Source organism: Suncus etruscus, chromosome X (genome assembly GCF_024139225.1).
Source record: "Suncus etruscus isolate mSunEtr1 chromosome X, mSunEtr1.pri.cur, whole genome shotgun sequence".
In the NCBI taxonomy this organism is placed as follows: domain Eukaryota; kingdom Metazoa; phylum Chordata; class Mammalia; order Eulipotyphla; family Soricidae; genus Suncus; species Suncus etruscus.
Window position 1 is genome coordinate 43073618 of NC_064868.1, and position 27945 is coordinate 43101562.

At 44.3% G+C, this 27945-nt stretch overlaps 1 protein-coding gene and 1 pseudogene across 1 annotated transcript; both read left to right on the forward strand.

Annotated features, from left to right (window-relative positions):
• The first annotated feature begins 56 nt into the window (after positions 1-56).
• On the forward strand, positions 57-27945 carry ATP6AP2 (ATPase H+ transporting accessory protein 2). Its single transcript, XM_049767310.1, has 9 exons — positions 57-208; positions 5684-5814; positions 8040-8171; positions 15740-15835; positions 15974-16111; positions 17917-17970; positions 20050-20199; positions 21851-21970; positions 26824-27945. The coding sequence occupies exons 1-9, from the start codon at positions 169-171 to the stop codon at positions 27013-27015; spliced, it is 1053 nt and encodes a 350-aa protein (XP_049623267.1). The 5' UTR covers positions 57-168; the 3' UTR covers positions 27016-27945.
• Positions 18832-18932, forward strand: LOC126000372 (uncharacterized; annotated as a pseudogene).

Genomic DNA, 27945 nt, shown 5'->3' on the forward strand with positions numbered 1-27945 from the left:
CCGGCGATTGGTGAACACGGCGGCAGCTGCCGGGCGGAGGCTAAGACGGGGCGGGCTCCTGGAGTCTGGGAGAGCCGGAGCGCGTCACCCCCCCTCTGCTGCGGTGATCGTTCGCGTCCCGCCGGCCTATTCCGGGTTGCCCCGCGCCGCTGTGGCCCCCGTGGAACCATGGCCGGGCTCGTCGTGCTCCTGTCCTTGTCGGTGGCAGGTGAGGACCCGGGCGCGGGCGGGGCGCGCTCCGGGCGGGTCTGAGCCGCGGGGGTCCTGGCGACGTGGGTGGGAGACAGCGGAGCCGGTGCCGCAGTGCGGGAAGCCGTCGCTGCCCTCGCCCCTGCCTCCTCCTTCCCCCCCTTTTCTCTGGAGCAGCCCGGGTCAGGCTGCGTGGGGGGGGGGGCACCTGAGCCGGCTTCCACCTTCTGTCACTTCGGGGAAGGTGCGTCCGCCCGAGGTGTCACCTGTCTGGGTCCGCCCGGCCTCTTCCGGCTGGGGAGGCGGTGGAGAATGGGGGTGCATTTCTCAATTGACTAAGGCTGAGGCTGAGCCCTCTGCCAAGAAGATAGACCAAAGCGGTGGCGCTGGCGGGTTTGGGATTGTGTGTGTGTGTGTGTGTGTGTGTGTGTGTGTGTGTGTGTGTGTGTTTGATTGGTTTGGTTATTTTTGCAATTTGGGGTGTCTTCCTTTCTAGCGTCAGAAATTTATTCTCTACCCGGCCTTCCCTCGAGTATGGTACAGGACCCAAAAGTTGTGTGGTTAATTTTCGAGGCATACTTAGATTACCTTCGGATAGTTTGCCCCAGTTCTCAATTTTAAGGATTTAGAAACTAAAAATGTCAGTCATGTGCTTCGGATCACGTAGCCAATAAATGGGTGCTTTCCGAAGGGAAGGAACTGAAGTGCCCTGGCATTCAGGAAGGGGAATACAGGTCAGCTAATATTTCACTTCTGACTGTGTATCATGTAATTCGTGTCATTTTTGCCGCAGCCTTTGTTTTCAAGTGATCAAGCTCAGGACCCAGGGCGGGGCTCAGCAGAAGCAACCTTGCCAGGTGTGGGGTCCTGGGTTCCATCTCCAGGAATCACAGCAAAAAAATCACTTTCCAAACCTAAAAAATAAATAAAAAAGACCCTAGGCATTGCTTCAGTGAACTGGAGCCTGTACTTTGTGTGCACCGGCACCACGTGGTACTACAGCTTGGAGCAACCTGGAGCACTTCCCCTCAAGTTCTTCATGACCACACTTAAGAAAATCACTCAGTACTACACAGGTAGTGAAGCTGGAACTGAATCCAGAGCTGGCTGCAGAGCCAGGGCTTGTCCAAGTCTCCTGTGTTCTGGCAAAGGTAGTGGACATGCCATTACTGTGCGAAAATGTTGGACTGATAGGGTGGACTTGGACTACTCCTGATTTGGTACTCCGACATCACTCTGTGATGGTCAGAGGATCATGCGATACCAGCAGTGACACTCAGGCCACCTGCATCCAAAGCTTGTGAAAGTGCATGTTTTACTGTTAGGCTTGATACTTGGATTCACTGTGGCGTAGGGTTTGGGAGGTTATTTTTTGGTTGGAGGCAGAAAAGTTGCTTCTGTACTTGGGTTGAATGTGTTTCCCTAATGAGAATATTCTAGTTCATATAAACCAAGATTCTGACCTTAACAGCTTCCACATTGCTTGCGCTTGTCAGGTGAATTAAATTACTGTTTTCTGTGATGATTATATGTGACTTCATGGAAAACATCTTTGTGAACTCTGACTCTTAAAGCCAGCACTAGACTTCTTGCCTGTGTGGTGTCCTGGGGTCCACACCTTTAAATGCTTGCAAATTGCCCCCACTGGTGCTTCAAGAGACCATGTCATGCTGAGCATGGGACCCAAGGTTCCAGCCCTTAAATAGGAACACTCTCACCCCAGCCAGAGAGACTGTGCTCTAACACCACCACCCCAGCTGAATCAACCCTTGGCACCATATATGGGTTTCTTTTTGTTTGTTTGTTTGTTTTGGGCCACACCCATTTGATGCTCAGGCTTTACTCCTGGCTAAGCGCTCAGAAATGGCCCCTGGCTTGGGGGGACCATATGGGACACCGGGGATTGAACCGAGGTCCTTCCTTGGCTAGCGCTTGCAAGGCAGACACCTTACCTCTAGCGCCACCTCGCCAGCCCCCATATATGGGTTTCTGAGCACAGTCAAGGTTTATAGCTGAGCAGAGTCAGGAGTATCTCCTGAGCCCACCTAGGGTGGTCCAGAAACCAAAAAGAAAAGGGAAAGAATGAGAGCACCCCAAGTGATTTGAATGCTGAAGTAAAAGAGCCAGTTAGAGGTGAAATGGGCAGTGCATTTCGTGGTACACTCTCGAACCATGCAGCAGGTATTCATCGAGCACCTATGTATCAGGCACTGTTATCAGGTTGGGGTAGTATATTGATCAGACCAACTGAAATCCTGGCACTTATGGAGTTTACATTCTACCAAGGACAGCTTTTTGTGCCTATGACTACATTTGTATGTTCCAGAATAGTGGTTTAGTAAACTGACTAAATAGGTGAATAGGTGAGTGTATGGGAGGTCCCCGCCAGTTCCCCATGTAGAGGGAGAGACAATCATGGTTGTGCAGGAGAGGCCATAGGTAGTTGGAGGAACTCCTTTCCTTTTTCTGGAAGCTGGAGATGATATGTAGTGAGACTGAGGAGGGTGATAAAGAGGATGAAAGTCCCTAGAAATTAATTTCACTTCAGTACAAAGGAAAATTTTGCATAGGACTAGGCTGTTGGGACCACAGGGATAGTTGCCAGCAGATGATACTGCTTTGAATGTGGAGTGATGAATCTTCACTGTCACATAAAGATAAAGAATGGGGGCTTCAGTCAGGTCCCCCAAAAGGCAGCAGCATTAGGACAAATTACCATTTCTCAGAATAGGAATCCAAAGCGTAAGGCTCATGGGTGCTGGCATGGCAGCAGAATCTGTCCTGCAAAATCACTTCATCTAGCTTTGCTGGGGCTTGTGAATTATGAGTCAGGCCACGTCTCAAAACTGGCCATGTCTCTAGGTCCATACATGTATCTTTAAATGTGTAAGGGTGCTTGGAACATAGACGTCTCTTGCTACCCCACTTTCCCATAGATTGTATTAACTTCTGCTTTAGTAAACCAAGATATATCTATCAGCAACAGACTTCCATTCTGTTATGCTTCTCACTCTGCCTTCGGCGAGAACACTTTGGAAATTCCTGTTTTGGCAGCTGCACTGAACTGAAACTCATAACTCTTCATGTTGTATCAGCACCATCCTGAGGCTTTTTATTTACTATCAATACTGCCGCACCAAAAACATTTGCTATTGCTTCCAGCTCTTATTCCCATACCCAAGTTCCCTAGGTCAAGCGACAGCGAGGCTTCATTAAAGGCTAATTTTTATTTACCAGGCATGGCCAGATTTAGTTTAGACTGGGTATTAATCTTTTCATAGGAACCCCAAAGTTGCCATTGGCTACTTGTCTTCGTGTAAGCTAGATTTTGTTGGGCTAATATATCATGGATGAAGAGGTCAAAAAAGTTTGTCCTTTTACTTGGGGGGCACAGAAAATAATCATTTTCATCTCCTCCATTTTTAAATTCGAGTCTCAATACTCCTAGGCTAGTTTTTTTTATTATTGTTGTTATTTAGAGGATACATGGTCTTTGGGGGCCAGAGCAGTAGTACTGGTAGGTACTTCACGCTTGCCTTATATGAAGTCTACTTGGGTTTGATCCCCCAGACATCTTATGATCCCCAAGTCTCACTGGCTTATAACTCCCCAAATGTTTAAAATTTGTGAGGTACTTAAAGCATCTTTTTTGGGGGGTGGGATAGTGTGGGTAGAGTTGGCACTGCTTGAGTCTACTTGAAGCTTGGTGCTCTGGGGAACAATGTGGTGCAGGGATGGAACCAGGTCAGCTGTAAGGCAAACATTGGCCATTCTACACTGCCTGTCTGACTCAAGGAGTGAGCACTTTCTGTTAGAATATTTGTCATGTCTCAATTGCAGAGTCATCAACGTGGCATGGACTCAGTACTCAAAATTAGCCCCCTTCCCCACAGCGAACTTTGGTTCTGCACCTAAGGTTAGGGGCTGGCTGCTGGCTGCTGGCTGCTGGGAACCAAACCCAAATTGAAGGTTGGAAGTCTTAAATCTCCTCTCCTGATTTGTTGGGGCAGGGAGGAAAGCTGTAGGTTAAATCAAAATCAGTGGCCAGATAATTATCATTGTCTCTAATGAGGCCTTGGAGTTCCATGGAATAAGGGCGTTTGGAGAGCTTTGGGAGAACATGTCAGTGCAGGGAGCATGATGGGCCTGGAGAGGGTAAGGAACTACCAAGCTTTTTCCCCATATCTTGTTCAATGTGCCATTGGCATCTGGCCCTTCCTTTATCACATGGTCCAATGATCTAAGTTTTTCTCAGTATTTCTTGAATTCTGTGAGTGGCTTTAGGAAATTCATTGAACCCAAGGAAGGAAGGGGGTCCTGCGACCCTCCAATCTCTAGCCTGTTAGTCTGAAACACCTGTGATAACTTGTGATTAGATGGGGGGGGGGAGGTAGTGGTGTCTGGAAAGCCTGAACCCTTGACGTGTGGAATTTGCTGCTCACTCTGGGTTCTTAGTATTGGAATTGAGATGAATTCTCAGACATGATGCAGGTTGGTGTCCCAAGAGCTGCTTGTTGGTGTGGAAACCCTTCTCAAGACTTTGGAAATTGGATCTCAGAACACTTAAAGAAAGAATAGACTGGAAAGATCAGATAAGGGGGTTAGACATTTGCCTTGTGTGTGGCTGACCCCCGTTTCATCTGATTGCCCATCATCTGCATGGCCTCATGTCATTCTAGATTTGCCTGTGAGACATAAGGAAAGATAAGCTGTAGCCTAAGGTATGCTAACCTGCTCAACTTGTAGAGTGGAATTTTGGAATCCCGGGTATATGTATTTTAAACAGGGGCCAAGGATAAAAATAATTGAAAGGTGTCAAGTTTATGCCAGGGGGCTGGAGAGATAGCACTGCGGTAAGGTGTTTGCCTTAGATGCTGAAGGATGGTGTTTGGAATCCCATATGGTCCCCCGAGCCTGCCAGGAGCGATTTCTGAGCATAGAGCCAGGAGTAACCCTTGAGTGCTTCCGGGTGTGACCCAAAAACCAAAAAAAAGTTTGTGCCAGGCTTTGGGTTTTGTTTTTGAAATTCTGCAAATAAGCCATTGACTTCTAATGATCAGATATGCCAAAATGCCCCATAAGGGGCCTTTTCCTCCAGGGGACAGGAGGAGCTTGGGGCCATACTTGACTGATGCTTGAAGGTTGCTTCCAACTCTAGGGCTGAGGATGCTTTCACCATGCTTAAGGAACCGTTGGGGATCAAACTGGGTTGGCAGGTGTAAGGCAAGAATCTTAGCCATGTATTTTCTCCGTAACCAATGATTCATTGTAAGAAGATATGGACCTGTGCTTTTCCACACTGCTCTAAGGACTGGTCCATCAACATCTACAACTTGAAAGCCATAGATCTAGATCATTCAAATAATCAGTTATTGTTTAGGAGTTATCATTTTGTCCAGTAACTTAGTATGCTAATTCAACTAGAAGGGAGAAACATGTGTTTCTAGAGGCTTGTTATGTTGATTATTGATTTTTGAATTTGTTCTTTTCTCAGGTGTTTGGGGGAACGAGTTTAGTATTTTACGGTCACCAGGATCTGTTGTTTTTCGAGATGGAAATTGGCCTATACCAGGAGAGCGGATTCCAGATGTGGCGGCATTGTCCATGGGCTTCTCTGTGAAAGAAGTATGTGTTTTTTTTTTAAAATATGTAATTGGATCTGCCTTTTTTATTAATATTTGTTAACAGACCAAGAAAGCAGATAAGAAAATTCTATTTGGTCCACATTGTAGAAGTCAAATTTAGTTGCAGATATTTTCGGTAAGTGCCTTAAGCTTGTGAGATCATTACAAAGCCTTAATCATGGAATTGCTTGCTCACTGTAGTGAAGTCTTTGTATAGAAGAGAATGTGTCTGTCCTCATGATGGGATATATAATTTGGTGGTTTTTCCCCAGTACTTGCAATAAAGATTTGTCTTAGTTCAGGCTGGTGTTACTAGTATCTGTGTGGTTATTAAGTAGCAGAAGTTGATTTTTCACAGTTCTGGAGGTTGGAAGTCTGAAGTCAGAGTTCCTTCGTGGTTGGGTCAGCTGAGACCCCTTTCCAGGCTGTGGGCTGCTGATTTCTCATAGTCTCTGACTCTCTGACCCCTTATTTTTATTATAAGGACCGGAACTCTATTCATAAGGTCTACTCGTCCCACCTAGTTGCCTCCTACTCCCAGCATACTGAGGCTTGTAAACATAGGAAATTGGGGTGGAGACACTCATAAATAGTCCACTGCTGTTTCTTTTCTATTTTTTAACAATTATTTTAATTTTATCAAAGCATTGTGATTTAGTTATTCATAGGAGTGTTTAAGCATACAATGGTCCAGCACTTATTCCACCACCAGTGTCAGCTTCCCTTCACCAGTGTCCCCAGGTACCCTAACCCCTCTGCCCCCGCCTCCTGCCACCTTGACAGGCACATTTTTGTTTGTCTGTTGAAGTTTGGATCTCATGATTTCAGTGTTTTGATTCTGTGGTTTGACCATCGCAGTTTCTTTTAATTATAAACTGTGTGTGGCCTATGCTTAGGGAATGAATATAGTCCAGAACTATGGAATAGTCTGACTTTGGTTTCCTAGAAGGAAGCTGAGCACTGTAATTTGTTGCTTAACTTGGTTGTAGCATGGGACAAGGAGCCAGTCAGTCCCTGTAAGAGATGGGTGAGCCAGGACCTGGGAAGAAGAGACTGCTTATCCTCAACCCGTCTCCAACTAGGTGAAACTGAAGGATTTTGACAGGGTCTCCCAATCCCATCTGTCACTCAGAGGCATATACACCCTAGGTTGAGTGTCCCTGAAACCCGAAGACTCCTGGGGAGCTGCCTCCCTGTGGCTAGTAGGGGTGCCAGTCTGCTCTCCTTTTTACTTTAATTTAATTGAGGAGGACATGTTTGCCTTGTACCTTGTAGTCTTAAATTTGACTGTAAAGAACTGTCAAAATAACCTTTAGCTGCAGTGATTAGCAAAGCAATAGAAGTTCCTTCTAGCAGTTTTGTTTTATTCATAGTGCCTGGATGTCTCTGAAAGAGAAGCAATGCTGTCAGTAAAGACAGAAAAGAGTGTGAGGGAAGGAAATGTCCTGGTTTTAGAAAAATACTGGTTTGTAGGGCCGGAGTGATAGCACAGCGGTAGGGCATTTACCTTGCATGCAGATGACCTGGGATGAACCCAGGTTCCATCCTTGGTCTCCTATGGTCCCCCAAGCCTGCCAGGAGCGATTTCTGAGCGCCTCCAGGTGTGGCCCCAAAACCAAAAAAAAAAAAAAAAAAAGAAACTGGTTTGTAATCTGGAATAGGAACAGTCCCTGTTTTGTTTACTGGTATACTTTTCTCCCCCAAATCATTTTTTAATATATTTTTAAAATCACCATGAATTCCAGAGTTACAAAATTATTCATTATTATATTTTAGTGTTTAAACACTGGTTCCTTTACCAGTGTCCACTTCCCTCCACCATTGTCTCTAGTTTCCTTCCTTCTACCCCAGCCTGCCTCTAGAGCAGGCACTTTCCCTTTGCCATTATCCTAGTGTTCCCGTCCCTAACTTACCCTCTACCCCATTCCAGCTTCCCACTGAAGACCAGTTTTCCTGCTTTTCACACAAAGTGTTTTTAAGTGGACTTGCTTTGAGATTTGATTGTTTCCAGTCTATGGAACTTTTAAGAAATTAAGGAAAGGAGCAGTTGGCCTCCTGGGTCAAATGGCAGCTGCTACCTTTGCAAAGATGCCCACCTTCCCTGTGACATCAGTGCCCTTGCAACATCTCAGAGTCCCTGCATCCCACAAGCTAGATTGTTTTGGGATCGGGGACTATTTCCCATGTGGATAACTGTGCCTCATTTTATGCTTCTCTCATGTTTAGGACCTTTCGTGGCCTGGTCTGGCAGTGGGGAACCTGTTTCATCGTCCCCGGGCCACTGTAATGGTGATGGTGAAGGGAGTGGACAAACTTACCCTGCTCCCCAGTACTGTCATTTCATACCCTTTGGAGAATGTGAGTATTTCTTTTGACCAGTGAAAAACAAGCATTCAACAGTTTGCCTTGTTGGCTGCCACTGTGAATGATGTCTTAAGCAATTTTTGTTTTAAATGCACTTCTTTTTTTTTTTTTTTTTTTTTTGGTTTTTGGGCCACACCCGGCAGTGCTCAGGGGTTACTCCTGGCTGTCTGCTCAGAAATAGCTCCTGGCAGGCACGGGGGACCATATGGGACACCGGGATTCGAACCAACCACCTTTGGTCCTGGATCGGCTGCTTGCAAGGCAAACACCGCTGTGCTATCTCTCCGGGCCCTAAATGCACTTCTTGATAAGCAAAACCATTTCTTTTTTTTAATAAAGAAAATGACATGGTGAGTTCAGATAGGGAGTACAGTATATACGGCACTGAGCTTGTGTGCAGCTGACCTGGGTTCCATCCCCAGTACCCAGTAAAGTCCCCTAGGAACCTCCAGAGTGATCTGAGTACAAAGTGAGGAATAACACTCAGCACCACTGGATGTGGCCCCAAAACACACCCACACCCACACATCTACACACACACACACAAATGACATGGTGGGTGAATGTTTTCTATTGACAAGAGGACTTTCTAAGGTAAGAGAGAAACTGCCCTATTTTCAGGAAAACAGGCTCCAAAAGAACATCCCAAATTGAGGGGCCATACTTGGCAATGCTCAGAACTTACTCCTGGCTCTGATCTTATTGATCACTCTGACAGGACTCTAGGGACACTACTGGGTGCCCAAGTCAGCTACATACCAGGCAGTTGCCTGCCCGATATGTGGTCCTATGACTCCAATTTCAGGAAGAAGATTCATAGAACTGTAGCTGTCCAGGGGCGCCCACATGGCAGCTGGCCTCTCCCACCCCACCACTGAAAGTGGGCTGGGCCACAAGGAATGCCCAAAGAGAAATGCACTATGAGCTTGTGGTGGGCTGTGTGGTAGGCTCCTAATCCCAGCCACTCCACTGGAGCCTGGGGCTCCTTTGGCTTTGAAATTCGTGATGCAGGTGAGAGGAAAGAAATAAGAGAAAGTCAGCAGGTACAACCAACATGAATTTGACCTCCACCCCCCAAAATTAGAGTTATTTGGAATTGGAGAGATGGAACAGGGGTTAAGGTTGACCCCAGTTCAATCCTTGGTACCACATGGTCCCCCCAGTAGCACCATGGGTCTGCTGACTACAGGGCCAAGACTAGCCTGTGAATACCATCAGGTATGGCCCAAACACCCACCACCCACTCCTTAAATAAAAACACTACAGATAATAGATCAGTCCCCGCAAGAAATCAAAAAATAACTTGCATTAAAATATATAAGTAAAGAGCAGAGAGATAGTACATGGGTTGAATTGCTTGCACTTTTTTTTTGTTTTTTTCAGCCATACTCCTGAAGTAATAATGGGGCACCATAAGTGGTTACTAGGATCAAATCCATATCAGCTGTGTGCAAAGCAAGCACTCCTGAGTGCCGATGGGTTGACCCCCCCCCAAAAAAAAACCAACCCCCTCAAAAACATTCTGTAGTTTATATTAGTGGGGAGGGAATTGGCTCACACCTGCCAGTGGTGGGGGCTACTTCTGGGTCAGTGCTCACTTTTGAGGTGCTCAGGGAACCATGCAGTGCCAGGGATCAAGCCTTGAATTGTATCGTGCATAGTAGTCCTTTGAGCCATCTCCCCAACTCCTATTGATTTCCCTAACCCATTAGTTAGATGTATGTAATGTGGAAGTTCTTTTAAAATAAATTTTCCAAAGCAACAGCAGGGTCAGGGACATAGCTGAGAGATAGACCACCACATGCCATGAATGTGTGAGGTCTCACTGCCCCGCTCTTCCCCTCTAGAAAAAAATTAATAAGCCACAGTCAGAGAATAAATAACAAAAGAAATCCAGTTTTGAATATACTGACTCATTGTGGTCTGTATTGTGCTGAGTTGAGGGGGGTATTTTAAGCCTTTCATCTGGTCTAGTAAGGACTCTTTCCAAGCACACACGACATGCTTACCAAAACAACTTCCATGCTTACAAACGAGGCCATGAAGGGCAAATCGCAACAAACAGTCAGTATCCTATAAACCATTGCTCTCTGACCACAATGCTGTTAAGTCAGAGAATAACAAAATGAGTCCTTAAAAATGTATTTGGAAATGTGGATAACAGTCAAGGATAATGTATGAGTCATCAGGTTTCAAGTATACTGAGCAGTCAGTAGGCTAAGGCCAAATGAACACTTAGAAACAGGGAAATTGAAAGCCTTTGTGGACAGTGAACATCTCAAAAGCTCTCAGAGAGCGAAAACACTGCCTCAGCACTAGAACAAGTCAGGGACGATGGCAGCTTTTTCCTCTCTGCCACAAAAGCAAGAACGGAACCGCAGTAATTGCATACTAGAGGGCTTGACTGGAATGATTATTTACATAGTCATAAATGTGAAATGATACTGATCTGGTTAAAATGATGGTATAGCTATTAAGGTGGAGAAAACTCGCACATGTATGGGGCAGGGGCTGCGACTGGGTTGTGATGTGGGCACACTAAATTCTCATCTGTTGTAATGACAGTACCTAGATAATGTTTCAAGAGGACAAGCTTAAAAGCACGGGCCTTACACGAGACCAGCCTTAGTTCAGTCCCAAAAGCCCCTGAGCACAGCAGCAGGAGTAAACCTTGAACACTGCTGTGGGTGACCCAAACCTTCTCCCCAAAATAAATGAAAGAGCTATGTTGGAGTAACTGAGGCATGCTATTTAAAGATAGTGGCAAAATGGAAACTATGGATTGGAAAGTATAGAAAAAAATAGAAAATTCAGAGACGGGACCAACTGATTTTTCTTTCCATTTTTTAGAATTCTTTATATATATAGAAACTGTCTATATAGAACTTGACTATCTTTTTTGGGGGGGGTTGTTTTATTTTGGGTTTTTGGCCACACTTGACCATGCTTAGGGCTCTGTGCTCAGGATCACTTCTGGTAGACTGAGGATTCTACCCCACTATACTGTCTCTCCATCCCTATTGACTTCTCAAAGTTAGGCTGGAGGTGGCCTGTGCTTTGCCTGTATAGGGCCTGGATTTGATCCTTGATACTGAAAAAAATGCATAGGGTGAGGAGAAAATCATAGTAGAAGTTTAGAAACCTAAAATAATATCAATGAATTTGCTGCTATATCAAACTGAGGTGCAGCTGAATTGGTCAGAAGAGGAAAGTTTTTATTACTTTTAAACGAAGGTCCAATTTAGTACCTTTAATGCATATGTTAATGTTATTTAAAGATTTAAGTTCTTGGGGACCGAGTGATAGCACAGCAGTAGGGCATTTGCCTTGCACGCTGCCAACCCAGAACAGGCCTGGGTTCAATCCCCGACATCACATATGGTCCTGCCAGGAGCGATTTCTGAGTATAGAGCCAGGAGTAATCCCTGAGCTCTGTCAGGTGTGGCCCAAAACCAAAAAAAAATTTTTTTAAGTTTTTCTGATTTCTTTTTTTTTTTTTTTTTTTTGTGGTTTTTTTTTGGGTCACACCCAGCAGTGCTCAGGAGTTATTCCTGGCTCCATGCTCAGAAATTGCTCCTGGCAGGCACGGGGGACCATATGGGACGCTGGGATTCGAACCGATGACCTTCTGCATGAAAGGCAATTGCCTTACCTCCATGCTATCTCTCCAGCCCCAGTTTTTCTGATTTCTATAACACATTAATTCCCATAGTATTTAAGGAAGAAGACAGTAAAAATCAATGAGCAGATTAAAAATATGTTGTCTTTACAAGGCTTATTTATTACAAAGGCTGGAGTGATAGCATAGCAGGTAGGGTATTCGCCTTGCATATAGCTGACCTGGGTTCGATCCCTGGCATCCCATATGGTCCTCTGAGCCTACCAGGAGTAATTTCTTTCTTTCTTTTTTTTTTTTTTTTTTTGGTTTCTGGGCCACACTCGGTGGTGCTCAGGGGTTACTCCTGGCTGTCTGCTCAGAAATAGCTCCTGGCAGGCACAGGGGAACATATGGGACAGCGGGATTCGAACCAACCACCTTTGGTCCTGGATTGGCTGCTTGCAAGGCAAACACCACTGTGCTATCTCTCTGGGCCCAGAAGTAACTCCTGAGCACTGCCAGGTGTGACCCAAAAACCTTAAAGGGGGGAGAATTACTTATTACATAATTTATCATATTTTTTCCAGAAAATCATTGTGGAAGATCCCTCTAAAATAAGTATATAAAAATTCAAAATGCTGGGGCTGGAGAGATAGCATGGAGGTGATGTGTTTGCCTTGCATGCAGAAGGTCAGTGGTTCAAATCCTGGCATCCCATATGGTTCCCCGAGCCTGCCAGGAGCAATTTCTGAGCATAGAGTCAGGAATAACCCCTGAGCGTTGTTGTTGTGACCCAAAAACCAAAAAAAAAATTAAAAAATTTTAAAAATTAAAAATGTGGGGCCGGAGAGGTAGCATGGAGGTAAGGCGTTTGCCTTTCATGCAGGAGGTCATTGGTTCGAATCCCGGCGCCCCATATGGTCCCCTGTGCCTGCCAGGAGCAATTTCTGAGCCTGGAGCCAGAAATAACCCCTGAGCACTGCCGGGTGTGACCCAAAAACCACAAAAAAAAAATTAAAAATGTTGGGCCAGGGACATGACACAAAGGTCTGGAGCATGTGCTTTGCATGCAGAAGGCACATGTTTGGTTCCTGCCACTACATGGTACCCTATACACCAAAAGTGACCCCAGTCTCCAGTACCAAGCTAGGAGAAAGCCCCTAAGCACTGGTAGGTGTGACCCACAAACAAACAAGCAAAAAGGCAAGACAAAAATTGTAAAATGGGGACGGGGACCATAGAGATACAACAGTGGGCCCGGAGAGATAGTATAGCGGCGTTTGCCTTGCAAGCAGCCGATCCAGGACCAAAGGTGGTTGGTTCGAATCCTGGTGTCCCATATGGTCCCCCGTGCCTGCCAGGAGCCATTTCTGAGCAGACAGCCAGGAGTAACCCCTGAGCATCGCCGGGTGTGGCCCAAAAACCAAAAAAAAAAAAAAAAAGAGAGAGAGAGATACAACAGTGATTAAGGTGTTTGCCTTGCATGAAGCTAGCCCAGGTTCAATTCCTAGCATCAGATAGGGTCCCTCAAGCCCTACCAGGAATGATCCCTGAGTACAGAGCCAGGAAGAAGCACTGAGCCCTGCCAGGTATGCACCTCAAAAAAATTGTTGAGTAGGGGAGGAAGTTCATAACACTAGTGTACATTCTTGGCATATGGGAGCCTGGATTCCTAGTCTGGAAATAGCTCCTGTGCACCACTGGGTGTGGCCTCCAAATTTTAGAGTGTCATTGATTTTTCTTGAACACATCATCACCAATGTTCATAAATACCTTCGACCTGACCAGCAGCTGTGACAACAGCTGGTGCTAACGCTGGGCCCTGATCAGTGGCATCCAATGTGCTTGCTAGTAGTTGGTGGGAGAAAGATATACACAAATGGCAGAACCCATTGAGAGCACCCATGGGGTTGGCCTCAAACTTCCTCCCTGGCCTCTCAAAAAGAATAATCACAGGTCCTGCAGGTATGGTGATGCTATTTTTCTCTAGGACTAACATGCTTAGTTTATAATTCAGGGGAAGAAAACTATCATTGGATCTTAAGCAGTTGCACTCAGTTCTCCAGCTTTCTCTTCAATCTGGTGCACCTCTGACTGCTTCTTCAATTGAATGGCTTTCATCTTCAACTCTCTTGAGGGAGGTGAGGTGGGAGCATTTGTGTGACATGGTCTCATATTCTATCCAAAGTCCAAAGAGGAGGGCTCTTGGGAGACTGATTCAGGAAGCAAGTAACAAGGTGTTTTCAAATGTTTCACACATTTCTTGTCTTCAATTACTCGGGAACTCATTTGAACAAAAGACTTTGGGATGGGAGGGTTCATCCGTCGATGGAGTAGAGAAAAAATGGATTTCATTTCCTAGATCTTGAAATTGAGCCACTGAATTTTGATACTTGAATGTCATCAGCTTTACATATCATTTCTGCCTGTGCCGTGTTCACAGTCATTTGCTCCAAACAGGAACCTTTTAATCTTAGGAAAGGGGATTACTTGAAAAAGACAAACACTTGAATCACCACGATAGTAGAACCATTATCGTTGCACTGCTTGATTTACTACAGCACTTGATTTCTACAATCAGATTGAGATGGAAATATTTTTGAAAGGGAAAAAAAAGCATAATTTCTTTTTTAAAAGAATGTAGGACTAGAAGAGATTTAGAGGGCTAGAAGACATTGGGTGTGAAGTGATGAAGGTGGGGTGTTGCAGTGTATGATAATGTTGTCTTGATCTAGGTGGAATGTATCTTTTTATAAGCATTGCTGAAGTTGATCTCCCATACATGATATTCTGCACTTTAATAAAAGCATTCAAGAAAAATAGAGGTAGATTATACCATGGGTGGTTTTAGTTTAGTGATATTACCCTGTGAATTCAAAGTTCTTTTTAAAGTCTTTTTATTTATTTATTTATTTATTTGGTTTTGGGGTCCCACCCGGCAGTGCTCAGGGGTTACTCCTGGCTGTCTGCTCAGAAATAGCTCCTGGCAGGCACGGGGGACCATATGAGACACCGGGATTCGAACCAACCACCTTTGGTCCTGGATCGGCTGCTTTCAAGGCAAACTCCGCTGTGCTATCTCTCCAGGCCCCTTTTAAAATTCTTTGATGGTTTCAAATTTTTGTTTGTTTCTGAGTCAGTCCAGCTCAGGGATTACTCCTGACTTTGTGCTCAGGGATCACTCCTGATGAGGCTCAGGACTCAAGGGATGCTGGAGATCCAATCCAGGTTAGCCTCATGGAAATCAAACTCCCTACCTGCTGTATTCTTACTCCAGCCCAAGTTTCAAAATTTTTATGATCTTATGACATCCTTCATGCCTTGAGACAGAATCTTCAGTCTACCTGAAGACAAATACTAAATCTTCTTGAACATTTTTTTCATTTATACATGAACACTGAGGTCTGTTCTTTTTCAGTTAAATTTTATTCCAACCCCTGTGAACTTGGGAACACAGTGTAATACATTGTAGAATAGACTTTAGTTGCCACCTGCTTCCTTAGCAATGAACCCAAATGTTTTGCTGTGTAAATGCACGTTTTTATGCTAGCTCTTGTCGTGTTCTTCGTGTTATTAGCAGGTTCTTTCGCATGCAGGCACATTGGGAGATTAAAAACTCATCGGCACACCAGGGGGCTGTCAATCCTCTGTTCCCTCAAAAGAGATCTTTGTCTTTGGAAGTGATTTGGGTCCTTTAAAAATGCTCGGACTTTTTTGTGGCTTGAGGTCTTTTTATTGGTAGCACCTGAATGATAGTCTTTCCCATTTGGCTTCAGGTAGTGCTGAAAGTCTTTTTGGGGAAAGGCACACCCAGCAGCAGCAATCAGAGCTTACTCCTGGCTCTACACTCAGGCAAGACTCCTGGCAGTGCTCATAGGGAGCATTTGGGATGCCAGGATCAAATTTGGTTGCAAGGCAAGCACTGGCTCAGCCCAGTAATGAAAGTCTTGCTTTTGCATTCCAGGCAGTTCCTTTCAGCCTTGACAGTGTTGCAAATGCCATTCATTCCTTATTTTCTGAAGAAACTCCAGTGGTCTTGCAGTTGGCTCCCAGCGAAGAAGTAAGTGATAACCTTTTTTTTTAAAAGGCACTTTGATGGTAATGTAAAACTGATGTCATAAAAAAAATTGCATCAGACTTCTTTATGTTGGGATTAATCTGTAAGACCGTAATTTACCCTTTGGATTTTTTCTTTCAGAGAGTGTATATGGTGGGAAAGGCCAATTCAGTGTTTGAAGACCTTTCGGTGACCTTGCGACAGCTCCACAGTCGCCTATTTCAAGAAAACTCCGTTCTCAATTCCCTTCCCCTCAATTCTCTGAGTAGAAACAATGAAGTAAGAAGTACAGTTGTGGAATGTCTAAATGGGTGTCATTGCTAATTTCCCAGTTCTGGGTACCTCACTTGAGGGTAAACTCAGCACTGAGATGTTTTGAATGTTTCCTGCTGTCATATATTCTTCCTTGGTTAATTTTCTTACAACCTGCACAGATAGCGGACTCCTTTGTGAGCTCAGCTCTCCTAAACAGCGTATTCTAGAACGTGAGTTGCCACCAATTAATCCTGACAAGACAGAATTCTCGGTATCCCCTTGGTGGGTGGTGGAGCTGTGTTGAAGTGGCAATGTGGAGGCCTTTATTCACTGCCAATTTGGATGTGTTGCCTCATTTTTCTACTTCACTCTTGACAGTATAATGGAGGCCCTTACTTTTGCCTCCTGTCAGCCTGTGTCAGCCTCACCACCTGCTCATGCACCCTGTTAACCACATGGCATGCCATCTTTGTCACAGACTCCCCACTTCACCGACCATAGGTGACTGCAACCATACTGTTTTTTAGTCTGAGTGGAGAGCAAGCTAGGAAAAAGAACAGACTGGTCTTCAGGTGGAAACTCATTGCAATGGACCAGAATGTTCTGATGCTTTGAGGGAAATTCTACCTTTATCATAGCCAATTTTTGGTTTTGTTTTGGGGTCACACCTGACAATTCTCCTGGCTCTGCAATCAAGAGTTATGCCTGGCAGTGCTTGGAGGATCATACGAGATGCCAGGGATTAAACCTGGATAGGCTATGTGCAAGACAAGCACACTTACATGTTGTACTATCTCTCCCAGTCCAAATATTTTTGTTTCTGGGCCATTGGTGCCCAGGGCTTACTCCTGGCTCTGTCCAGAAATCACTTCAGGGGGAACTGGTGGACCATGTGGTATGCCAGTAATTAAACATGGTCAGCCCCTATGCAAGGCAAATGCTTTGCCATCAGTGCTATTTCTCTAGTCCCTTTATCATAGCCATGTCCAAAATATAGGTATTAGGCCAGAGAGAGGCCTCAAAGTGCCAAGAGCATGCTTGCCAAGTGGGGGTCTAGGGTTTATCCCTGCCACTACATGATCGCTGAAGCATCATTGAGTATGGCCTCCAAACCAAAAAATATAATAAGTGACACTGTTGAGTAGTAGTCATCATGCTGGGGAATAACAATTACTTTAATTAGGAAATAATGGTTTTTTTTTTTGTTTGTTTTTTTGTTTTTGGGCCACACCCTGTGACGCTCAGGGGTTACTCCTGGCTATGCGCTCAGAAGTTGCTCCTGGCTTCTTGGGGGACCATATGGGACGCCGGGGGATCGAACCGCGGTCCGTCCTAGGCTAGCGCAGGCAAGGCAGGCACCTTACCTCCAGCGCCACCGCCCGGCCCCAGGAAATAATGTTTTATGTGCATTTTCTTTTTGGTTTTGGGCCACACCCAGCAGTGCTCAGGGCTTACGTACTCTTGCTCTTTGCTCAGGGTTCATTTTTGGCAGGGCCCAGTGGAACATTTTACTTCATTTTTTTATTAAAACAGACCTATCAGATGGAGGGTGAATGTTGTTGCCTCAGTTTACCCAGGTGATTGGGTGTAAGGTCCCTAGCCAGCATGCAAATAGAGGGTTTCAAGACTAGTTATGCTTTATCTATCTATCTATCTATCTATCTATCTATCTATCTATCTATCTATCTATCTGTCTGTCTGTCTGTCTGTCTGTCTGTCTGTCTGTCTGTCTGTCTGTCTATCTATCTATCATCATCATCATCATCATCATCATAATGTATGACAAGAAATAAACCCAAAGATGATCTATGTCTCTGTGCTCTCTCCAGGTGGATTTGCTCTTTCTTTCGGAGCTGCAAGTGCTGCATGATATTTCCAGTTTGGTAAGTAGTTTGTTTTGCTTCAGGAGATGATTGATAGAGGATCCTTCAATAGTGAAACCAGTTAAAATGGTGGATAAGTTTCTCTTCAATTGATGGCCTTTGAAAATTAAGAAATTTGTATTGTTGGGAATTTTAAACTTATCGTACATTCAAATTCTTTTGCATTTTGACTCTTAGGCAAAGTATTAAGGGTATCTTTCATGAAGGTCAACTTGGGGAGTCAGGGTTCCCTAGCTGTATTCCTATTTTAGTTGTTGATTTCTTTTTCCCTTTTTTTTTGGTTTTGGGGTCACATCCGGCAGCACTCAGTGATTACTCCTGGCTCTATGCCCAGAAATCACTCCTGACAGGCTCAGGGGACCATATAAAATGCCAGAATTCGAACCACCATCCTTCTGCATTCAAGGCAAATGCCCTCTCTCCATGCTATCTCCCTGGCCTCCTCTTTTTTCTTTTTTAATTATTTTTTATGGTGGGAACAGGGACACACTCATTTGTGCTCAGGGATCACTCCTGGCATGGCTTGGAGGACCATGATCAAACCAGCATCAGCTTTGTACAAGGCAAGCACCCTACACCTGTGTTAATTCTCCAACTCCTACTGTTTTTTTCAGACAATAAGATTATTGGTTGGTAGATAGGTAGGTAGGTAGGTAGATCAATAGATCATCTTTGGGTTTATTTCTTGTCATACATTATGATTATAGATAGATAGATAGATAGATAGATAGATAGATAGATAGATAAAGAGACAGATAATTTTTCAGTAAAAAATAGAATTGAGGGGCTGGAGAGATAGCATGGAGGTAGGGCATTTGCTATGCATGCAGAAGGACGGTGGTTCAAATCCCGGCATCCCTTGTGCTCGCTTCGGCAGCACATACACTGAAATTGGAACGATACAGAGATTAGCATGGCCCCTGTGCAAGGATGACACGCAAATCCCGGCATCCCATATAGTCTCCCGAGCCTGCCAGGAGTGATTTCTGAGTGTAGAGCCAGGAGTAATCCCTGAGCGCTGCCGGGTGTGACCCCAGAAAACTAAAAAAAAATAGACTAGAGAGTTCAGAGTGATTGTACAGTGGGTAGGGTATTTGCATTTCACACGGCCAACCTGAATTCAATCTCTGGCATCCTATGTGCTTCTCTGAGCCCACCAGGAGTGATCACTGAGTGCAGAGTCAATAGTAATCCCTGAGCATTTCTGAGTCTGACCCCAAAACAAAAAAGTAGAATTAAAGGGCTAAAGAGTACAGCAGGGACGGTCTTGCCTTGCATATGACTGACCCAGTTTGATCCCTAGCAGTATATATGGTCCCCCAAGTTCTGCCAAGAGTAATCCCTGATCATAGCGTGAGTGGCCAAAAAATTATAAACAATTGATTATGTAAGCCAATGCTATCAGCTAAATCATAGGAAAGAAATAAATCTGCCTGAAGATTATCTAACATCTTTTTAATCTTTCTGTAACTGAAATCTGATTGGTTTCACAATCTGGCCCATATATTTTTTAATTTATAAATTAAATTAATTTATGGTGCTGCACTCAAGAATCACTCCTGGCAAGATCAAGGGACCATATGGAATGCCTAGGATCATATCTGGGTTTGCCATGTACTAGGCAAACTCCTTACATTCTGTGCTGTCTCAATAGCCCCTAAACTGAGTCATTTTTAAAAATACAAAGTCTTATAATCACTTCCCCCAAAATGAGATTTGTTGCATCAGATATTCCTGTGTATGGGGCTGGAGTGATAGTACAGGAGATAGGGTGTTTGTCTTGCACATGACTGACCTGGGTTTAATCCCCAGCAACCCACATTGTTCCTCAAGCACTACCAGGAGGAATTCCTGGGTGTAGAGCCAGGAGTAAGCCCTGAGCATTGCCAGGTATTGCCCCAAAATCCAAAATAAAAAGAAAGGAAATTCTCATGTAAACCAGTATCATTCACCATCATTTAGACCGTCCCTTCTCCGTGTTGGTGTGGTTCTGGTCAGACTCGGTTAGTGTTAAGCTACACCTGTAGTAGACTGTGACATGTTGCTTTCCCCACTAATTTTGGTGTTCCTTCCCCTAAGTTGTCTCGACATAAGCATCTAGCCAAGGATCATTCTCCTGATTTATATTCACTGGAGCTGGCAGGCTTGGATGAAATTGGGAAGCATTATGGAGAAGAGTCTCCACAGTTCCAAGATGCATCCAAGATCCTGGCAGATGCTCTACAAAAAGTAAGTTACTGATGGGGTCTGAGAGGTTCAAGTAAGGCTGTTTTGCTATTGGCCTCTCTCTCTCTCTCCCTCTCTCTCTCTCTCTCTGTTTATTTTGGGATGCTGAGGGCTAAGCTCAAGTTAGCCTCTTGCAAGGCAAGTAGTGCCTTACCCACTGTACTCTGCTTCGGCCCCTGCCATTAGCATCTTAGTGGAGGAAGGTGAGGCAGTACTGTTGGTGGCAGAATCTTGACCTGTGAGAGACTGCTGCTTCTCATCAACAAGGATGAGGTTGATCCAGGGTCCTCTTTCTTTTGGGCTGCCTCTTTCTATTGCTGGAAGGGCTATTTCGGAAAAGAACACTTCCATCGGAATATCGCCAGTACTGAGTTGTTCACTTTGTATATGGCAAAACAGATAGAAAATGAACATGGCCATCTCACCTATTTTGAAGGGCACAGTTCTGTAGCATCATGGCACAATGACCTTCTGTTGCTTCTACTTGTAACTGTACCCATTTAACACTGACCAAGTCCAAAGACAACACTTGGGCCATGACATTGAGTGGATCTGTAGTAAAGTTCCTTTCCTTGGAACTCACCCACCGGTAATCTTTAGTGATGCTCCAGAGTTAAATCTTTGCATATGGGTGATGGAGAGATAGCACAGTGGGTCAGGCATTTGCCTTGTATGCCTCCAACCTGGGTTTGATTACTGAGCACCTCCAGGAGTGATTCCTGTGTACAGAGCCAGAAGTAACCCCTGAGCAATGTCTTAGTGTGAACCCTCAAAGATAAAAAGTCTTTGCAGATGTTTGGGATTAACCAGACTACCTAGGATGATAGTATTTGCTCTTTGTTCCTCTTCCTGCCCCCAGCACACTGTGTCATTCATTCAGAACAGTGGATTGGATGTTGTAGGTTAATACTTGTTAATTTTATTTTGTTTTTGGGGGGGGCCACGCCCCATGAGACTCAGGGTTACTCCTGGCTCTGCACTTAGGAATCACACCTGGAGGCACTTGGGGAACTATATGGGATACTGGGGATTGAACCTGGGACAGCTGCATATAAGGCAAATGCCCTTCTTGCTGTGCTATCGCTCCAGCTCCAATACTTATGACTATATTAATAACCACAGCCTTTAAGACTTGCCTGTTTTAAGACATGGTGTATTTTGGGTGGGTGGGCACATCTTCTGATGTTCAGGATTAATTCTGGGCTCTGCACTCAGGAATCACTCTTGGCTGTGCTTGGAGAACCATATGAGATGCTAGGGATGGAACCTGGGTAGGCCACATGCAAGACAAGCATCTCTACATGGTATATTTCATATACATTGAAATATACATGCTATATTTCAATGAGCTAAGAGATAAATAGAAGCTTTTGTAGCTGCACAGAAGCTTCTCATTAATATTTTGGAGGGAACTCCTTAGTAGTAAGTGCTCAAGGAGACTGGCAATAATTGGACAACAAGGATCAGTGCTCCTTGGACCCTGGAGTGGCCAGTGCTACACTCGATGGTTCACTGAGGCCTGTGTGGCAGTAGGTTTAAACTTGGACTGGGTGTTTGCAAGGCATGTGCCTTCAGCTTTGTCCTACCTCCCCAGCCCTTCCATTAATTTTGATGTGTGAGTTTGTGATTTGTATTAATGTTGACAACTCTTCAGTTTGCAGATGACATGTACAGCCTTTATGGTGGCAATGCAGTAGTAGAATTAGTGACTGTCAGAGCTTTTGACACGTCCCTTGTGAGGAAGGCGAGGACCATTCTTCAGCTGAAGGATGAGGTAAGTGCACCTTTCAGGTCTTTTTTTTCTTTTTCTTGGCCACACCCAGATGTGCTCAGGGCTTACTCCTGGCTCTGCTCTCAGAAATCACTCCTGGCAGGCTTGGACCACATGGAATGACCGAGATCGAACCCAGATCCATCTCAGGTCATCTGTGTGCAAGGCAAATGCCCTACCATTGTGCTATCACTCTGGCCCCACCCTTCAGATCTTGCTTTAGAGTTATAAAATTGAATGGGCATCTAAAATCTTTTTAAGTAGTAAAGCTCTTGCTTTTTTTTAATTTTGTGCCACACCCATCAATAATCAGAAGTCTGTGCTCAAGAATTATTCCTGATGGTGCTTGGCAGACTATTTGGAATGCTGGGGATAGAACCTGGGTCAGCTGCATACAAGTCAAATGTCCTGCCCACTGTACTATCTCTCCCCTAAGTGCTTTATTTTTTAATATATTGAATGACCGTGCTTGAATATTATATGACTAAACAACCATAAATAACTTCATTTTTTCTTTTTAATTTTTTTGTTTTTGTTTTGGGTCACACCCAGCTGCGTTCAGGGGTTACTCCTGGCTCTAGCCTCAGAAATAGCTCTTGGCAGGCTCAGGGGACCATATGGGATGCTGGGATTCAAACCACCGTCCTTCCGCATGCAAGGCAAATGCCTTACCTCCATGATATCTCTCCAGCCCTCTTTTTAATCATTTTTTTAAAAAGAGTACACTACTGGGCCAGAGAGATAGCACAGCGGTGTTTGCCTTGCAAGCATTGATCCAGGACCTAAGGTGGTTGGTTCAAATCCTGGTGTCCCATATGTTCCCCCCCATGCCTGCCAGGAGCTATTTCTGAGCAGATAGCCAGAAGTAACCCCTGAGCACAGCCAGGTGTGGCCCAAAAACCAAAGAAAAAAAAAAGAGTATACTACTACTGAAGGTCAAGAAAGCTGAAGAGACAACCTTGGTCTCTTCATCACAAGGGTCATAGTTGGTTGTAACAGGCTGGGGGGTGTTCAAATCTTCGGGTTGTGATCAGCTTATACAAGCATGTGAGTTAAGGGTACAAGTCATTCTGTCAAAGCTATGATGATGATGAATTCGGCTATTGGTGTTACGGGAGATATCAGAAAATAACAATGTGGCATAGTCCAGGTCTTCATTTTCAAGGATATGTGTATCAGAGAGATAGTACAGTGGGTAGAGTATTTGCTTTGCACTCAGCTAACCTGGGTGTGACCCCCAGCACTCCATGTGGTCTCCTTAGCTCCACCAGGGGTAAGTTCTGAGCACCACTGCTTATGGCCCCAAACCAATAAAACAAACAGCAACAACAAACTTTTCTGGGGTCTGCTTGTGTACCTATGTTCTCTTTATTGTCATGCTACTAGGGTGGAATCCGAATCCCACATATGCAGGGTACACATCCTTCTGCTCATCTTGTGTACCCCTCTTTCGTCTTACTTAGTTTGAGGACCAAGCTCTTGCTTTGACTTTAAACATCCAGAGGGACATAGGCAAAAGCATTAGCTTTGGCATCACGTGTGTTTATGTTGTGTGTGTGTGAGCATGCACAAATATACAAGCAATTGTGTGGGTGTGGTACAGCATCATATGGCCAAGAACAGTGGCAGATTTCAACCTTTTTATACCTGTGGCTGTTGAAAACAGGAGAAATCATTTCTGGATTGCTAAGGCAGAAATGAAGACAGTTGGAGGCCAGAGTACAATGGGCAAGGTTCGTGCCTGGCACACAGCTGAACTGGGTTCAATCCCCAGCATCCCAGAGGCTCTCCTGAGCCCCGACAGGACTGTTCCCTGAGTACAGCTGTAATAGGCCTAAAACCAATAAAGCAAACAGAAAGAAAATCAATTCTTTATGATAGTATTGGTGTATTTATTTTTAAATAAGTCACATGAAATGAGTATCTGGGTGAGCCATGTTAAGTGGTGGTAGCCTTTTGCACTTTGGCCAAGCATTTCTATGGCTTGATGCTAACCTGTGGACCACCACTGGAAGCCCACTGCCTTGAACACGGTAGATATTGGGCTTCATCTTGAGGAGCCATTTGATTCCTAGTCAGTTTAGAATAAGAAAGCCAAGGCTAATGCCCTGGTGAAGATAATGCCCATCAGACTCATTTGGGACGATTTCATTCTGAGGGGAAGGGCCTTTGCTTAAGAGGCAGAAAGTACCTTCCTTGCATGAGCTCAGTAGGAGGGAAGAGCAGGATTTTGCCTCTCTGGGCCATGTATGTCCTCACATAGAATCCAGCTATTTAACTTCATGCATAGAAGTAGCCTTGTCTTGAAGCAGGTAGTTAAAGGACTTCTATTTAAAGTAGGCCAACCAGCATGAAGGGTGCAAAGCGCATGCTCTTTTGAATGCATGTTATCGTTCTCAAGAATGCAAGGCTGGGGCCAGAGAGATGGTATAGTGAGTAAGACACTTGCTTTGTACATGATAGTCCTGGGTTCAATTCCTGGTATCCCATATAGTCCCCTTAACACCACCAGGAGTGATTCCTGACTGCTGAGACAGGAATAATCCCTGAGTATTGTTGGGTGTGGACACCCCCAATCCAAAGAAAAGCAAGGAAGGAACCAGAGAAATATCCCAGTTGCTAAAGCATTTTTCCTGTACGTGATTGGCCTTGATTGTTTCTGGTACCTTATATCACATGAGCACATATATTACCCTGAGCACAGAGTCTGGAGCAACCCCCAAGCATTGCTGGGTGTGACTCTCAACAAAAAGAAGGAAGGAGGGAGGTCAGAAAGAAGAAAATTCTAGGCCAAGTGGCATGTACGCTTTGCATCTTCAAAGATTGAGTTCAGGGAGATGGAGCAATAGCACAGTTAGTATGGCATTTGCCCTTGCACGCGGCTGACCCAGGTTCAATCCCCAACATCCCATATGGTCCCCTGAGCCTGCCTGGAATAATTCCATTAACATCCTGAGAGGTTGAACTGTGTGTGACATCTGATGCTCTGCTATCAGTGGTAGACTGCTCATAGCATAACAGTGGTATCATGGGCTGTGGTAACTGAATGGCTCCCAATATGTCAAGCGTGTGCTCCAGCATCTCCTTGACCAAGATAACATTTTGGTATATTTTTGGATTTTGGCCAGACCTTTCAGTGCTCAAGGGTTACTCCATGCTATGTGCTCAGAAATCACTCCTGGCTTGGGGGACCATATGGGACACCAGGGGATTGAACTGCGGTCTGTCCTAGGTTAGCGCAGGCAAGGCAGTCACCTTTTGCCCCTTGTACCACCACTCTGACCCCTCAAGTGGACTTTTTATGTCAGCTATGCTTCATTGGAGAAACTGAGTTTCTGTCTGAGACTGGTTTCTCAGGTTTATGTAGGAGGAGCAAGGAACAGGTGATATTACATTCTAGGTAGCAAATGAGTATTTTCTCACAGAATTTAAATCTTAAGACTGCTATTGTGTTGTTTTTTTTTTTTTTTTTTTGGTTTTTGGGCCACACCCTGTGACGCTCAGGGGTTACTCCTGGCTATGCGCTCAGAAGTTGCTCCTGGCTTCTTGGGGGACCATATGGGACGCCGGGGGATCGAACCGCGGTCCGTCCTAGGCTAGCGCAGGCAAGGCAGGCACCTTACCTCCAGCGCCACCGCCCGGCCCCTGCTATTGTGTTTTTTATTTTGTTCTTGGGTCACACCCAGATTTGATCAGAAATCACTTTAATACATATGGATTTGGAGGCCATGTGCAAAGCACTACCTAACCACTGTACTGTCTCCAGCCTCATGAGTTGCTGTTAACTGCAGCAGGAGATAGGCGGTTGGTACCAGGTATTTCAGGAGCTGTCTTTGGCCTGTCCCTCCACTGTCTGGCTGCTCTCCTAGACTCTTCCAGCCAGTGTCTGCTCCTCTGCACCCGTTGGCTGTCCCACTTCGCTGAGTAAAATAGGCCTTCAGCTTGTACTTTTTTCTAGGGCGAGGAAATTGTTCTAATATTAGAAAGTGGTGATGACGGTGCAACTTGAGAACTGTGCTAAAATGTGTACTGTCGTACACTTAGAATGAGTGGAAAAAGAACAAGTTGGCCAGAAAGACCAAAACAAGACAGAACTTCCTGCCTGAAACTTGTCAGGCAGTCACTCTCCATGGCCTAGAGACTCCATATTCCCCGTAGCTTCCCCCACCCCTCCCCCACCTCTCACTTTACCCAGTTGGGGGGGGTGGTGGTTGTTGGGTTTTTTTTTTTGGTTTTTGGGTCACACCCAGCAGCACTCAGGGGTTACTCCTGGTTCTATGCTCAGGGGACCATATGGGATGCCAGTATTCGAACCACTGTCCTTCTGCATGCAAGGCAAATGCCTTACCTCCATGCTATCTCTCTGGCCCCTGGTTGTTGTCTTTTAATACCAAGGATCGAACCCAGGGTCTTACACATTATCATCTCCTCTTATTTTCTTTTACATCCTCTGGACAGAAAGGATGAACCAAATTTCCTGAACATTGCCTTTGCCAGAAGGGATTAAGTAACTCTTGAGTGGATTGTGCCTGTATGGATAATATATAATTTATATGATTTGTTTAAAGAAGAAAACATCATTTCAATGCCGTTTCTCTGTTGTTTCTCTTGCACTCCCTCTAGCTTAGTTCTCTCCTCACAGCTAGAGATAATTGCTATCCTGAACATTATTACTCTAGTTATTTGGCTGCCTCTGTTTACTTTGACTACTTCTTGTTAAACAATGTTGTTGCGTTTTGCTTGTCTTTGAATTTTATATGAAGGTAGTCATACAAGATGCGCTTTAGTGTTAGATAAATGAATCATGGTGACAAAATTGGATTAATGTCTCTTTCTCTTCTTTTTATTTGCTGTAGAAAAATGAAGTTTCTTACAACTTTGCATATAAGTATAACATTGAATACGCAGTGATTTTCAATATGGTCCTGTGGATAATGATAGCCCTGGCCTTGGCCGTGATTATTACCTCCTACAACATTTGGAACATGGATCCTGGATATGAAAGCATCATTTATAGGATGACAAACCAGAAGATTCGAATGGATTGAACTTTCCACACACCAAACTCAGAAAAAGTTTGGAATTTGCTATTTTGTTAAAAATTAATCTCGTGTTGTTTAAAGTAGGTAACATACTTTAAATTTATATAAAAAAGGAAAAATTTGTTCTCTATTTTGTGTGTGCCTGTGCTGTTTTTTAGAGTGGATTAGAGTATTGATGTAAACTGGTGTATGTGATAATAGATTCCATAATATGCTTGAATCTTATGATAACCATTTGATATCATTTCATTCCATTTACTATTTGGATGCACTGAAATAAATATAAGATATTTAGAGTAGCTCATGTTATTTATGTTGGGAAAATGCACTGAATTTGTTAGAGAAACTTGTGAATAATGACTTCCTTACACAGGCTAGGTGAAAATATTTGGGCAGTTATCTTCTACAAACCATTTATGTTTGTCATAATTTGATGTAAATATCTCTGAAAAAGGAGAACATGTTTTTAACTTGGAGTAGCTTTAAATGATGAAATGCTTATTATCTTGTTGCTTAGATTTTGATTTGCCAATTTGGATTTCTAATTAATTTGAATTTCTAATTGACAGAGAAGAGAGCTGTTTTTTAGTTTACTTTGAAAGTTTGGTGATCCACTTGCTCTGGTGTAGAGATGAAAAATACTACATAAATCTAAGAGCAACTAGCTTTACAGAACTCTATATATACATATATACACTCACATATATATACATATGCTTGTAATTATATATACAAGACAAGTATGGGGGCATAATATTAGGGCATGAGAATAAAATCGTTTTCTTTCAGCAGTTTTTCCCCTGTATCAGTTATGCTGATTTGTGGTACAACCTTGCGCTTTAAGATATTAAGTGGAAGCCAATGCTCCCTACTTTTCATGTAGAAGTGGACCAATGTCTGTCAAGAGTGACAAATAAAGTTAATTGTGATTTTAAA